Source organism: Eupeodes corollae, chromosome 1 (genome assembly GCF_945859685.1).
Source record: "Eupeodes corollae chromosome 1, idEupCoro1.1, whole genome shotgun sequence".
In the NCBI taxonomy this organism is placed as follows: Eukaryota; Metazoa; Arthropoda; class Insecta; order Diptera; family Syrphidae; genus Eupeodes; species Eupeodes corollae.
Genome location: NC_079147.1, coordinates 204,672,951 through 204,689,379, shown reverse-complemented (window position 1 = coordinate 204,689,379; position 16,429 = coordinate 204,672,951). Strand labels below are relative to the sequence as shown.

Here is a 16,429-nt window from a genome sequence, read left to right as displayed (position 1 = left end):
ATCAATGAATGACGTTACTACAAACATCTTATTTCACAGATGACAGAATTTAATTTTTATTAAATATGCAAAAGATGAAAACATAAAGCAAAATCATCATTCTCAAAAAGCTTGAAACATAAATACCTAGGTAGGTTAGGTACTTTTTATAATACATATAGTTTCTTTGGTCAAATAAACTACTAACCGCACCATCATCATGATGTATCGATTGACCAAGCTATCAATGTAAGCAAGGCGAACGAAAGCGACAAACGACAAACGACAGCAACAACTAACTTAACTACTGAACCGACCACCGATCGAGGCGACTAGCTATGCTGAACCGAACCTCTTGAAACTGGCTGCATACTCTTCAGGTTTTGGGCATATAAAAGCTCAGATTGAGTAACATCCATTTCAGACTCTAGTTATAATTTAAAGCGAGAACTTTGCGCTTTAACATTTCCGTTGCGGCAGGCATCACGCGCAAAACTTTTTTGTGGTGGCTCAACGAACATTTGACTGAAAAGAGTTGAAGTGTAAACATTGTGATTTTAATTTCAATCAAACTTCAAGTGATTACAAAATTTTAAAATCCATCTGTGATACGAGAAAAATAAATTAAATTAAATAAAATGATTGATAAGAAATCAGCAAATAGTGTCGTGGTATTTTTCATCCTGTGCATTGGATTTGTGACCAGCATTGACTTGCGTACGTATCTAGTGTTAAATGAAATAACAGTTTATCTATACTTACGATAATGTTACATATACAATATGATATGGAAGTGAATACTGGATTTTTGTTTGGACAATTTTACTACCCGTTTTGCCTTAAGAAATCAGTTAAAACCGCACCGCATAATAAGTAGATGTTGGTTTCTTTCTTTTTCTTTTTTATATTGAAATTAAAAACGATCGTTAGGATATTGGGTAATACCGTGGCTCTAAACTGGAAACATGCATCCAATTTGAAAGAAAAATTAAAGTTGTCCTAGTTTCTTGTAATTGCATATCTAATCCATAGACTCTCTTGCTTATGACTCCTTGAGATATATGAACAATGCGATTGGCTAATTTTTAATTTCCTTTCGTGATTGGATATTTTTCTTATATCTCAACTCTTAAATTAATCGAAATATCTAGAAGAAGTCTTTATTATTGTTTATAGTTTATTACATTGCTACCTACTGCAGTTTGAAATGACAATATTATTTATTCAAATTTGATTTTATCGGATTTTAATAATTCAAATCATGTAAATATATTTAGTCTGGTTTCATTTGGAATATAAAACGTGAGTTTGAAGTTTTGCATTTTTAATGAATTGTTTATAATTTTAAAAGGAAGGAGATATACATATGTACATAGAAAAATCGAGATTCAAAAACATTATAAATATCTTAAAAGGTCAGCCTTAATTTTAATGATAAGTCAAAATTTTGAACGTTAGAGATAAATATGAAAATCAGTTTTCCAGAAAACTTAGAAATGATAGTGAATGTATCATGTAGGAAAATTCAACGGTATTTTTCTGACAGCTAACCATATACTTACATATGTGTTAAAGTTGTTCTTTCTTGATTCTTTCTAACCCTCTTTAGTCATAAATTTGTTTTCTTTGGCAAAAATCCCAATTTGTTTTTAATTTCAATTTAGATTGGATAAATATATAATATTATTTGTCAAACATAAATAATTGATTACAAAATCTTAAAAAAATCCTTTTCATTCAACCGAAGGAACTTCGAGGTTGTAAATCACATTCAATCTGCAATGAATTAGCAGGTATCTCAACTTTGAGAGTCTATGATAGTTGAATAGATAGATAAGTTTAAACTTGAAATGCCGAAAAACCGTAGGAATCTTACGGGATTATATTTCCAGAAACTTTATTGTTTGTTATTATCAGAAAACAATCAGCAAACAATCTGAAATTGAATGTTAAGATTTCTTTTTAGTTTTTTATTGGCTAATATATGCGTACTGACAGCCGCTAAGAAAATGACTGATCTGAAAATATTGTAACACGTGAAAATAGTCTGAACTTACAATTCTCTATGTGTATTGAATAGGGTTTTTTTTCTAAGTTCAGTATTCTTTCAAAAGTTTATTGTTTTTTCGTTGCGCATGAAATACGATTAGAACTCTTTTTTTTTTGTCATAAGTTTAACTTTGTGTACGTATTTACGAGAGCGGTACAGCTGTAAAATTACCATTTAAACATTTTGGTGCAAAAGAGAAGTAAATCTGGCTAAAAATCCAGATCTAGCGATCTGATCTTAAATCAAAAAAAGAATCAATTTATGTTTTGCCCCATCAAATTCAAAAACGAGGAAATTTGTGTTTTGACAGATCTAGATCAAGAATAAATTGATTTATTTTACTTATATGGGGAGCCCCATAAGTTTTCAGACTAAATTGTTCGATTATAACCATAACATTTTGTTTATTTGAAAGTGTTCTTTTGTACATTTAACTATAATTTGTTTTGTCTAAATGTAGCAATAGAAAAACTAAAAAATATTATTTATGATTTTTTTGTGAACAAACCAATTTCAAAGGCATATTTTGTATCAGTTTTGCCAGATCAGATCAGATCCAGATCAGATCTCTACATCTATTTATAACCGAAATCCTGCTTATTTTATGGTCCAAAAACTAGTATTTCTATTTCCCACCAGGTGATATTTTGTTTTAAGAAGCAATTTTTATTTATCTGCAAATTAAATCATTTTTAATTACATAACGAAAAGCTTATTATGTACACATTTATTTTGTATGTAATCGATAAAAGAATGAAAATCTTTAACAAAACAAAACATAATTTTGAGAAATTTAAATGAATAAAAACAAAAAATGCATATTTGATAAAATACATACATAAGTATTATTATTTCCCTAAAAACATGAACAACAAAAATCATCGTTGAACAAAATGATCAAAGGGCACCTCCGATCTAAACGTTAAATAATTTAAATTTAAATATGAAGACATAAGCTGTTTTATTAAATTGATTATTGATGTGTTTTATTGATTAGGTATTGATGGATTTAATAAGATGCGGCTATTGTGTCAAAAAATAATATTTGTTAAAAAATTGTTTATTGTCATTTAACAAAGCAGTATACTTAAAAAATTTGTAAAACCCAAATTTATTTATTAAATTCTATTGAGCGCCAATTGTCAAAATAAATGAGGTGGTTCACTAATTTAAGCTCGCCGATTGCTTCCGGATATTTGCTGTCATTTTTGTTCTGTCAAATTGATTTATACAAGTTTATTCAATTCGCCTTATATGGAATATATGAGAGTTTACGCAATATATGAACATATCCACTAAGTTGACAAAAATGCACCTTCCTCTGAAATGTACATATTATTCATGTCTTTATTTGCTCCATTAAATAGAAATTAAAATATCCAATTTCTTTATCATATTGCATAATAAATAAAACGCATATGGATCTAATTTTCCACAATTATTTCCGTTACGAACATTGTAATAACAAAACGAAAAACTAAACGTAATTGATCCAAGTCACTAGGCCGTATAAAACAAGACTTCTTTATACCGTGTCCGCAATTGCATCACATAAAATATAAGCCTTTAACGTAACATCAACTTGTATCTATTTTTTAAGTTTCATCTTGAACTCTCGTCTCGTGTCGTGTCCGGCTGTCCATGTCCATATACAAATAGCTGGCCTACGGATATACACATTTCAGGAAGCACAGAATCAAATCTAGAAACAACTTAATTACTGTTTAGCACGAAACGATTTGTTTATAGCTACAACCTGTTTTATAAACTTAACATTAATAAACCAAAACCAAAACAATTCCGAATTTCTAGTTCAATGTCATTAACCATCGCGTTCGATGACAACGACAGCCTCAGCCAGACAGTCACTCTCATGAAAGCGAAATCATTTTCCATCAACTTCAGCAGCAAAGCCGAAATCGAAATCGAAACCGAAAGCCAAGTCTCTTGAATGTTGGCCAAAAGACCAATAACCTTCTTCCGTTCCGATGGCGATAGACACTTCGTTCGTCCGGTTTTTATATTTAACTTCCAATGTTTATGGTGATACTTAAAGAGAAGGGGTACGTTGAGTTTATGGCACGAAGTGATTAATGAAATTGGAAATCTACCAACTACGAGTACCATTATTAATTTTGCAACTTCTATTGGCTGAAATAGTTGATGTTGGGTCAAAATAATTTTTGTTTTTGGTTTAAATTATTAAAAATTAAGTACGAATGTTGTAGTTATCCTTGTAATTAATAGTTGATTGCATTAAAAGAAACGTATTTGTATTTGGTAAACGCAAAGAAGACACACTTAATGGCTGATAAATTTGATTGAAATTTAATCTATCAACATTGTGTCAATATAAATTGAATATGACGACTATCATTATTTATTAATGTTTTGATGGTTATTTACACATATATTGCTTAAGAGAATGAAATCTATACAAACAATAAGACAATTGTCTTAGAGTTTAACTACAACTGAAAATAAGCTAATGTCAAAAACTCAACAAACATTTCTTTATCTTATGTGGTTTTCTATGGGTAAAATAAATCAATTTATTCTTGATCTAGATCTGTCAAAACACACGTTTCTCCTATTTTTACGTTCCATGAGGGAAAATATTTAAATTTATGTTTGATTTTGATGAAATTGAATCTCAAGCCTTGATTTGTTGTCTTTAATACAATAAAATAAGTACAGAATGTTTTTCCAGTCCACATTTACCTACAATCAAAAGTAGACTATCTTCAAAGTCTACCTTTGTTAAATGTTGGTTAGTCTATAGAGTTTATGAGTATTCACTGGTTCGGTGCATAATTCAACTATAGTTGGGCTTTTTTTCTATTCTTAACATCGAAACTCTATTCTGACACTTCAGTTTTATGATCTTTGATGTCAACGAATCAATATTTTTTTGATCTAGATTTGTCAAAATACAAATTATTTCCTTTTTTTTGCTTTTCATGGGCAAAATAATTTGAATAATTTTTGATTTATTTTAAATCTGAAGACCTGAATTTTTCAACTGATTTGCCCATCTTTATACTAATACAATTTTTAAAAAATGTGTAGCTGGAAATTTGACAGCTCTTTTGCACTAAATAACACGTACACGAAGTTAAACAAATAATATAACAAAAAAAAAACAAATTCAAATCGTGTTCCATGCCCCAATATATAAACAAAGGAAGACATCATCAGCGATGAACTGTTCTTTATTCTTTCCAGCATTCTGATTCAGCGTTTCCATAAATTCTGTATCAGTAATTGCAAATAGCAATTAAATGTTGACAGCTGCAGTCACTTTTGTAAAAGTATCTAACCCTAAAGTTTTAACAAGTCTGAGTTTAATTTTGAACAATACATTACTTATTTCTTGTATGACTGTTTTATTCACTGATCAACATTATGTACTTGCGGAAAAAAAATTGAAATTGATATCATTATAAAGTTTAATCACAGATTCAACAAATTACAAATTCAATCTTCGTTGTCCAAATGTCTAACCTAATATAATAAATTTAGTGTTTATGTAAATTATGCTTAAGCATTAGATTTAAAGTTGTATCAGACAATCTTGAAACAAAAATGTCCGCATGTTTGCAAATAGTGCTCTGTTAAATTATTTAAAATTTGAAAAATATACGCTCGTGTTGCTTAAATTAGTTTGTTTTCTTTGCCATCTTACTTAAATCAATTTAATCAAAACTTAATTTTCATATTTAAAAGATCTTTAATATTTTGAACTTCGATGAGGATCGTAATCGCAACTGAACTTCGCTTCGGTTTGCCCAAGGCATAGAGGTTTAGTTTGTTCACAGTGGGTCATCGCCAATCCTTAGTTATAGATTGTTAAGATGATTTTGATTAATTGGCGCCATTGAACTTTTTCTCTTTTTAACATAACTACATGTAAACTAACCTTAAAGTAGCCTTCAATAGACTGCACTTTACTTAACATTTATTTATATTTTTGTATTTATAGCTGACACATTTTTGAAATGCCAGAGAGATGAAAACTTTGACAAGTGTCTGGTGGAAGCAGTAAACAAGGCGCTACCAATTTTGAAAGATGGTAAGTTGTTTTTTTTTTAAACTTAATACAAATGTGAAAAATAAAAAATGTATGGTATATTTCAGGAAATGAAGAGTTTGGTATTCCTGTCCTTGAACCTTTGGAAGTGAAGAGCTTGGTTGTTGATGCTGGCACTCCTCCTATTAACCTCAAACAAACTCTCAAGGATGTTAAGATCTATGATTTAATTAGTACCAGTAGAGTCACCAAATACCGGTACGTATTTCATTCTTATCTATCTGCTTAAAAATAAAACAAATACCAACAATAATTTTTCTCTATCTACAGAACTGATTTGGATAAATATCTGATAATTTGTGACAGTAAAACAGACAGAATGCAAATCTTCGGCGATTACACAATGACCGGAAGGATATTACTATTGCCAATCACAGGAAACGGAAAAGCAAACATTACTTTGGTCAACACCAAAATTGAACATCGTTTAATTGGTGAACCCTACGAAAAAGATGGCGTCAAATATATGAAATTGAAAGATTACAAAATTGAATTCCATCCAAAACGTGTCTACATGAATTTTGAAAATCTATTCAATGATAAAACTCTCTCGGAAACAATGAACAGATTCTTAAATGATAATTGGGAGACAGTTTTTAGTGAGCTGAAAATTGGCTATCAAAAGAATATGGGAAAGATCTTTAGAGATTTGTCCAATAAGATCTTTACAAAAGTACCTTTTGATAGAATATTTTTAAGTTAAGTAATTTATTTGTATAACATAATTGGAATTAAGTTGTTCCAATTAAATATTTTGTATAATACTTAATTTTACTATTTCTTACAAGTAAGAAATCACATTGTCATTGTTGTTCATCGTTATTAAATAAGAAGTATTAGGCACGAGAGATATTTTATACTCTTATCATCATTATCACTTTATTTTAAGATAAAATAATTTAAACAAAATGTGTTGGCTGAAGAAATATAAATTGTTTATGAAGTTTAATTTTGTCGGTTTTGCAATTGTGTTCATAATTTTTCTAGTTTGAAATTCCAACGACTCAGGTACAACAAAATGAATTCACCCAAAATCTGTTGCATACTTAAAGGCATACTTTATTTGCTAATATTTCTAGACAATCGTTGAAAAACTTTCTTTGTAGATGGGTCTATCAAGTGTCAAGTCATAAACACATATTAAAGTTGTTGTTGTATGTACCATGCTCATAAGTCGAACGTCTTGTTAAACTGTGTAATAAGGTTTTCAACTTGGTTATTGCGGGCTTATTTCATGAGACTAGTTTTAATATCAAATAATTGTATCTCCTTTTCACATACCTTCCGAAAAGAAAGCGAGTAAAGGGAGAAACAGATTGACGCAGCAACTTTGACAACTATTACCCAGTTTTTAAAGACAATGGTTTTAAATGGCTTTGAATACATAAACACACTGACAACAACGTTAGACCGAAGTTTATTAATCAAAATGTGACAACCATCCATTTTTTATTGCCTATTTATTTTGGTTTTTACAATGGAAGAACATTTTTTAGAATTAGTTAAAAAAAATTAAGCAAAATCATTTTGCATTAGCAACAACAATTGTCAACAATTTTGATAATTGGTTTTTATGGCTAAAAGACATCCACGCGTTAGGTCGGTGGGGCTTTTGACAGGCTTCTTATGATACTAGATTTTAGGATATCATGTGTCATAAAGTGCGACGTAAGAATTTACAAAACGTGTAATGCACCTTTAAACCTTGGGCGTTGAGAAGAAAGTTTACTCAATCTTGCTTACATTTTGTCGCCCTTTTGATTCTGAAACAAAACAAACCAAATTTAAATGACTATACAGTTGTCAGCTGTCAAAGCGCGACAAAATTGAAAAAATAGATCTATTCGGACGAGCTCGAGCTTAGGTTATTTACGATCACGAAACAAGCCAAGCGCGTTTCCCAAACCCGCATTTTTAATGCGATTTAAGTTATACGATTGGGATGGCCACTCCAATACGCTGATTTTTTGGTCTTTAAAATACTTTCGAGCAGATTTGGATGGGTGCTTAGCGTCGTTGTCCTGCTGTAGAACACATTTGAGAGGAATGTTCTCAGCTGCATAAGACAGCATCGCATCCTTCATGATATTCACCTTCATATTTTGATCTATTTTACCCTAGTCAAATGTATTGGTCCAACGCCATACCAAGGCAATTAAACCCAAAGTATGGTACTGCCGCCACAATTCTTGACCGTTTTGTGGATGTATTTGGGATTTAGTTCTTTCAAAGCAAGCCTTCTTACGGCTTGTCTGCCATCACTACAGAACAAATTTATCTTTGTTTCAACCATCCACAAAACATTCCTCTACTTTTTGCCCACTCCAATCAAAATGATCGTGTGTGAATTTAAACCCAGTTGTATTACTTTGTTTTCCTTAGAATGGGCTTGCGAACTTGCAATCCTTCTAAGCAATTTAGCTTAAACAAGTCTTCTTTCTCTTCTTATTGGAAGCTGTAGTTTGTTTTTTTTATTTCCCTTGAAGACATGTAAGGATCTTTCAGCCTTCTCTTGGAGTTGTTTTGCTTGGTTTTCCCATTATTTTGTGAATTTCCCTCGAAGATTTTCCCTCGTACCGTAAAACTAAAATGACAGCTTTCTCTTCTAGGGAACAAATCTTACCGCGACCCATGTTTTCTTTAAAATTAATTGTAATATTATCATCTCCAAACAATCTACAAGCTAACAAAAAAATTAAACCCATGTTATTTTGCATAAGATAGTCTAAATTTTTCTTTTACAAAGGTTAAAACTACTTCTAATGCATGTTGTTCAACTGAGCTTTCAAAAAGGGCAATTGTGCAAGCATTTTTCCTGAACCATTGCACTTAACTAAAGAAAGCATCATTGAAAAAAGATGGAAGATTCATTTTTGTCAGAACTGATGGAATTAAACAAGTTGAAAAATTGTACTGTGCATATTTTATTTATAACAGGTAACAAAGTTCTAGTCTCTAAAACTTAATTTATTGAAAAATTAGAACTCGATATACCAACTAATTTCTTCATCAAGTGCTCAAGCGGAAGAAGTCTTATTTAGATCTCAATCTGAGATAAAACTTTGGTTTATTAGACCGTCAAATTTTCGGGTTTAGGACATTTAGACTTATTCCGGTCTTAGATTAAATTTCAGACCACAAAGACTTTTAATAACAAAATATTTTTAGAAAATATATAAACGTATGGACAGTTTCCAAAAAGTCATAAATAATAGCTTTATAATTTTAAATGTTGTGGACGCTGACAGTTTTATAAAGTGTAAAAGTTAAATATGCACTTAAAGCCATTTAATTTTTGGTGGGCTTTAATTTAGTTTTACATACATATTTTACGCAAATTCAATATTCTCAATAACAGTATGACCAGATACAATCATTTTAATTGCATGCATCATATCATATTCTAGAGATTGCAGGACTTTAATATCTGAATGAAGGTTCCTGTTTTCAAGAAACAGTAAAAGACATTAAATGATCATCAACTTAAAATTTTCAGTGCAACATGAATAACATACTACATACATATTATGTATAACAAAAAAGACTAATTTCAAATAACATCAATCTTTAACAAATTCCAATGAAACACGAAAAAAACAATGTACATATGTACATATATTTCCATAAAATTGAAAATATTAAAACCAAATTCTAAAGTAAATATCCGCTTTAACGAAAACTAACATGTTTTTAAATCTAAAAAAAATGTCTGAATTTTGACTCAGAACTTGCTACAGGAAGCTACAAAAATATCTAAAAACACTTTTGAACTCAGTGCATTTCAATTGAGATCTTAAGTTATTAGAAACCAATTCTCCATATATGATTGAAATTTGAAGAGATGCTTCGAGTCCTGAATATTCTTAAATTAAGTTCAAAACATAAACTAAGAATTGCTAGATCAAGTTTTTAATTTATTTTAGAACTTAGTCATTGGCCATTGTAGAAAAAATTAAATTTAAACTAAATCTGTTAATTTTGGATATTAAATCAAATCGCACTTCAAAATCGATAATTCTGCTAATTTACGTACCCATTGAGCCAAAAATAAGCTTCGTTGTTGAACACAAGAAGCGCGCGATGAACTTTTTTAACAGAGCACGTATTTTGATAATAAAATTCAATAATTTGCAAGCGTTGTTTGTTTGTAAGACGATTCATGGTTAAATTATAGACCAAATTGAAAATGTTTGACAGTGAAACAAAACACGAAACGTTCGTCAGCTATTTAAACCAGTCTTGCTAATAATAGATAAAAAACCACCCTATATATTCATTTTTCAAAACAAATGTGAGAATTTTAATTCAAAATTGGTAACATGGTGCTACAAAAATATCGAAAAATACTTCAGAACTCAGATCCATTTAACCGAGAGAACTTAAGTTCATAGAACTCAAAAATGATTTCAAAACGATTTAATGTGAAAAAAATACTCACTATTAAATATTCCTAAACAAAGTTCAAAAAATAAAGCGGGATGACCGAGATCGAGTTTTAAATTTATTTTAGAACTTGGTCAAGAATTAAGCTCTTAGAGAATATAATTTAGCTATTTATCGACGGATTTCTATGTTTGTTCTGTCTATTTTGTGTCGAACGAGTTTCTGCATTTTCTAAACGAATTTTGAACATGAATAAAAAGTTTATTTACTATCTCAAACTGTTTTTATTTTTCACTCTAATTCATTGTGAAGTTTGTTTTATTAAAAAAGAGTTCAGGCTCTTCTTTTTTAAAACTCGTGGAACTAACAAAATAAGTTCCAAAAATTACTCTGCCAAACTTTTTCTCATATTCTTAGCTATTTTTACACGAATAAAATGTTTATTTACTGACATTCTATACAAAGCTCATCATCAAAATAACTGAAACTTTTAAATAAATGACGCTTAAAAATACTTAATTTTTATATACACATCAAAAATAAAAAGTATTTATAAGTTGAATCTTATTGGCATCACTCACCTTAAAAAAATCCCACTCTCTTCATTCTATTGGTATAAAATTTAATCAAAACAAACCCAAACAAAATACAAACACTTCACAATAAAAATGAGACAACTAAAATGTTTTCAACCACGCACGAAAGGGATGCAATGAAAAACAAAATTTGTTAAGAGATAACTATACAGTTCATTTAAGAGCACACTGTGGTGAAATTAAATTAAAGTAGATTAAAACAGAGATGTGAAAAAACCATTCTTTTTGAGTTGAGTTCGTCCGTAGTCGTCGTCGTCGGTGGAAGTGATAATTTTTCTTCACACAAAAACTCATCGCGAAGGATAATTAAGATTTTTTTTCACAAATTTTCCAACTAAGAATTGAAAATTAAGTTCGAATTATCGAAGTGAATCATTTTCAACACAAAAAATCAACTTAAAAAGTTTCAAAACACCAAAAGAAAGAAAGAAAAGCTTGTTCTATTGCCGTAGTCGTCGTCTGCATTCCATGCAAAATTATTTTATACCAAAATAAAATACAGTTCCAAGCAGAGAAGAGTATTGCACTCAACTCTTACTCACGATTTGCGGTACTTTACCTACTCCAGTGATAGTGATTAATTGATAATTATGTGCAAAAATAAATTTTATAATTTTGGTGCAAAGTTCGATATTGTTGAATATTTAAAATAAGTCTTACAAGAAATTTTATTGGAAAATAGGTACAAACTTACAAACGAAGAAAAAAAAAAACCTGTGTGGTGAATAAGAAACCATCTACCACAGTTAAGGGGCGTTTAACTCGTTTTTGACAGCTCATAATTTTGTTTGTTTTTTGTTGTTGTTTTCCAACGATATGACCGTGGTGTGTTTGTGAATGGCTGCGGCTGGCGCTGGGCTGGGTGCTGTAGCTGTTCGTTCGTGGTGGCCTACTGCTTCAGGTTGAGGTTCTTTGAATTTGGATTTGGAGAAGAAAAACTAATTTTCTTCCGTTCAAAGAATAACACAAACGGGATGTTTGGGATTCGCGTTCAAAGCAAATAATGGTCGAATTTTCTTTATCGCCTCAAACAAAATAAAATATTTTACTCAATCACTTGTTCCTCGTACTGTATTCTGGGCACTAGCTATGTGAGAAATAAATTTAATGCCATGAGTTTTGGAAAATAAATCAAAAGTAAAAAAATTAAAAAAAACAAAAAAAAAACAAATACAAAATACAAAATACCTACAATTCACGGAATTCGCAGAGAGCGGAGCGGATTTCCCCATTGGATATCATCTTGGTGCATTTCTGGGAGTGCTCTAGAGTTTTTGCGTGTAACCGGCCGAGGCAACTATCGATTTAGTGCAAATTTTCATTTTTCATTTGTGTGTATAGATTTTCGTTTTCGGGTGTGAAATCAAGTAGTGCTAGACGAAACAATATTGTTGATGAGAAAGTTTTTAAAAATTTTGTCTTGTTTTTGAAAAAAAATAGCCCTGGTCAGTAATAATTACCCTGTCCATTTGAATCTGTGAAATCGTCATATCTCTCAATCTCAATCTCTTTTTTTCAAAAATATATTTAGTTAAACTTTTCACATAGAAAAATGTTTAACTTTATGAAAAAAGGAACCGGCGAAAAGGACCGGGAAAAAACAGACAGGGAAGAGAAAGAACGCAGAAAAAGAGAGAAAAAGCTGCGAAAGGAAGCAAAAGGAGTTTCAGGCAGCATGAGTACAGAAGAATTATTGCGGTTAGATGAGGTAAGAGGGTTTTTCTTATACAATATATGTACATATCTATTTTATATAATTTTCTTATATTTTTTGTTATAAATACGTACCAAGTACCTATTTTTCTTTTTTCCTTATCATTTTTGTTTGTGTTTCTATATAAAAGAGAGAGGGCGGGGGAAATCATAACCGGTAAGTGGGTGGAAAGATATAAAACTATGCAAAACTTGTTCACAGTAAAGAGAATTTAATGACTACCCACTTAGTTGTGGTGGGTAATTAGGAGTTCAAGGAGACTATTTTTACCTACCTTATCAAGTGACTTAAAGTAGAGGTTAACGACCTTTTATTGAAGAGGATAACACTTCTGGAAGTAGGTAGATATACGAGATGCAAGTTCTAATGACTGATTTCTTGAGTAGATACCATACATAGGTATAATTGTTATGCTGTGCTTGTTTTAGCAAATGTATTTACATAATTGTGTTCCAAGTTGTTACTTATAAGATAATACATACATATATTGGAAAGTAAGTTAATAAACTTGGAGAAACATTCTACACACCTTTTTAGTGTCAAGGTTATGGGTGTTTTAATTAAAATGGGATTGGGAATGTCGATATTCTAATCTATGATCGACATTTTTCGAATTTACCATTTAAATAACTATTTCATATTGCGAATGTCGATTGTGCTTGAAACGTTTCAATTTAAGAACTGTTTCTTTTCGATTGTAGTTTATGGGATTGACTCGTAATATAATTTCTTTTTCGCACGCAGTTTCAGGCAGCCGTTCCTAGGGGTTATAAAATGGTGTGAGAAGATGTGGTTTGAAAGCATCTCCTCTAACAGATAAAGGACACAATTAAATATTTGTCCATACACTTTAACCTAAGGAATAGGTATTCGTTGTTCCATTTGGATACCATTCTTCCAAAAATTACTTCAAACTGAATACATTGAAGAAAAATGGGTCGTGTGCTGATTCAAGATATCGTGCACTAACGAATCGGATTTTCATTTATTCATCACAAACCTAAATAAGTTAAATATATAAAAACGAAAAATGATTTTATGCACCAATAGATTTCAAACCATCGCATTTATGCTAAAAAATCCTTTGCATTTTTATTATGCTTATCAATATTCTATTTTTGGAAATGCTATCTTGATATGTGTGCTGTCAACCAGTTGTTTCCTAAAAATTCATGCTATACCGATGCTTTTTTGCTTCATTCTAGTTAAAGGTAATCCATTTAGAGAAACATGCACTTCCTTTTGTACTTAGGAAACTGTGGATTGTGCAAGACCAATATAAAAGCCATAAACAGCACTAACTTGATACGATCCATGATCACAGAATCTAAAATTAAGGAATCAAAAAATTTCTCATTGCTGATCTGAGTAGAGAAAATTTTAGTTAGAACTTATATGAAACTTTTATTGGCTGTAGAAATTATAAAGCAAATATGCGAAGTAAAAAAACTGTTCCAATAGATATACCTACACTGTTTCTTTCAGTTCGAGAGGATATGGAGTGTCTGTGATGTTTTCTTTTTCTTGGGCACTTGAACTACTTCTTCTCATTAAAAACACAGAAAAAAAAACAATAATAATTTGTAGGATTATTCAAAATAGCGCATTCTTTAAAAGATTCTTTTACACATTTTTATTTGTAGTTTTCAATTCACCAGTTGTCTATCATCATTTGACTTACCTGTTTTGGTGAAACAAGGAATATTCCAATAATTCCTATTCGTGAGCTATAAAGTATACTTTCAAACATATTATGTAAAATAAAACACTAACAGTCTTATTTAATAGAATTCGCTAAACAGATGAATAGTTATACAGTGAATAAGGTTTTATGTAGGCTCTATGTAACGTTGCGAAAATTCCTATTTATAAAAAATTCTGCTATAAATTTTAGTTATACAACGCTTATATAAAAAAAGTACCAAAATGTCTATAAAATCAGCTTGTTGTCATAACAACTAAAATATAACAAAATAATTCTAATTATTTTTATGATATTCTCTTTCGGAAATCTATATTTTTTTTAAATTCTTCGTTTCTTCGGCTCACGAGCTAAACTAGAGAGGCATCATTGTTTTTATTTTAATTTCAAAAAGAGAGGAGAGAAATCAAAATGACATTTACGAAATAATAATAACAATAATTTCCTTATGTAGGCTCTATTCAACCTCAAAACGCGTTTAGCTTATTATGGGACTATGCAACCTTGTATAAGTTTTATAAATAGCATTTTTGCGTTTAGAGGCATTATAGAGATTACATAACTTTATGTAGGCTCTATACAGCGTTTTTAAATAAGACTGTAATAGTCAAAAATGAATATTATTTACTTAACCCAAATTAAACCTGGCCAAAAAATTAAATATTTTGTAGGAATTCTTTTATTTTTGGTCCATGCAGCTTTTTTCCTGTATTTCCTGTCAAGGCGTGATATTTGAAATTGCATCCACCACATCAAAGCATACTGGTCCAGAATCCCATGTCCTTATTTGGGTGAAGCTTGGCAAACGTCAAACTCTTCTCCAAATTCTTTTTGGAACCATGTGTTTAAGGTCCCAGCTGGCTTTACCATTCGTTAAACTTCCATGGAATCCATTGACTCGTTCTAATAGCATTGCCCTGTAAGCTTTCGTAGTTCTGGACTACAAGACATATTTTTGTCCATTTTCGCTGTATTTTAATTAAACTTAAAACAATAAACTTATATTGATAATAATACACTTTTTTTTTAATTTACTAATTCTTTTGTCGTTTCTAATTTTGTGTAAAGTATAAATGACGAGTTTAAATTAATTTTCTAAAATAAAGGTGTTTTCTAAACTGTTCGCTATCAGTTAAACTCATATTCAGAACATACATAAACGTCAACTGTAAACGACCAAGAGCAATATTATAATTGAAATTAGTTTAAAATTCTTATTTCTAACTATAATAGTTTTGTAATAGTAATCCTACAAAAAGATAAAAGTAAGTTCGAATGTTGTGCAAATACGTTAAAATTTTAATTAAATGTGTTTCAATTTAAATGAAAAGTTGACAAACTTTCTTAAAAGTACAAATGAAAAATACATTTTCCTGTGAAGAATTAGCTCCAATTTTTAAAATATGTATCTACGAGTTATTGAAATAAAATGAAGGTTCTACAACTACAAATCTTTTTTGTCCAAATGATATAAATTAAATAAACAATGTCACTGTCACGGACATTTGGTGTGCGTTAAAAACTCCTTTCTTCAACACATGCCTCTATTTTACATTATACAAAATACATTATACCCTCAACTAACAAGACTTTTATTTTAGTATTTTTGTTATTTTTATTTTCCTTTTGGCAACGAGCCAACCTATATTAAGACCGCAATAGTGTAGTCATAATCACACATAAAATGCAAATCAAACAAAATCTAATGTTTACCAAAATGTGGGTTATCTTTTAAATGGTATATCTACTAAATAATAATTAAAAAACAAAATATTTTGCTCATAAGTTCGATGGAATTGCTATGGTTTCTGCACAAAAACAAGTTTCCTTAAAGTTCCCCATTATTAATTTTATAAATTAGTTTCGAATTGTGTAAGAAATTTTAGTTATGTTATAAAATTATCGCCTTATTTAG

At 30.1% G+C, this 16,429-nt stretch overlaps 2 protein-coding genes across 4 annotated transcripts in view; both read left to right on the top strand.

Annotated features, from left to right (window-relative positions):
- Positions 1–389: 389 nt before the first annotated feature.
- Positions 390–7,068, top strand: LOC129943122 (protein takeout). Its single transcript, XM_056052370.1, has 4 exons — positions 390–696; positions 6,012–6,101; positions 6,167–6,317; positions 6,390–7,068. The coding sequence occupies exons 1-4, from the start codon at positions 618–620 to the stop codon at positions 6,820–6,822; spliced, it is 753 nt and encodes a 250-aa protein (XP_055908345.1). The 5' UTR covers positions 390–617; the 3' UTR covers positions 6,823–7,068.
- Positions 7,069–11,340: 4,272 nt separating this feature from the next.
- Positions 11,341–16,429, top strand: part of LOC129939572 (unconventional myosin-XVIIIa) — a 193,546-nt gene continuing 188,457 nt past the window's right edge. The window contains exon 1 of one of the 3 annotated variants that reach the window (XM_056047633.1): positions 11,341–12,806. In XM_056047633.1, coding sequence (XP_055903608.1) covers positions 12,651–12,806 — 156 coding nt within the window. In that variant the 5' untranslated portion in view covers positions 11,341–12,650. The remainder of the gene's footprint in view (positions 12,807–16,429) is intronic. The other 2 variants (XM_056047632.1, XM_056047635.1) reach the window with 2 other exon arrangements.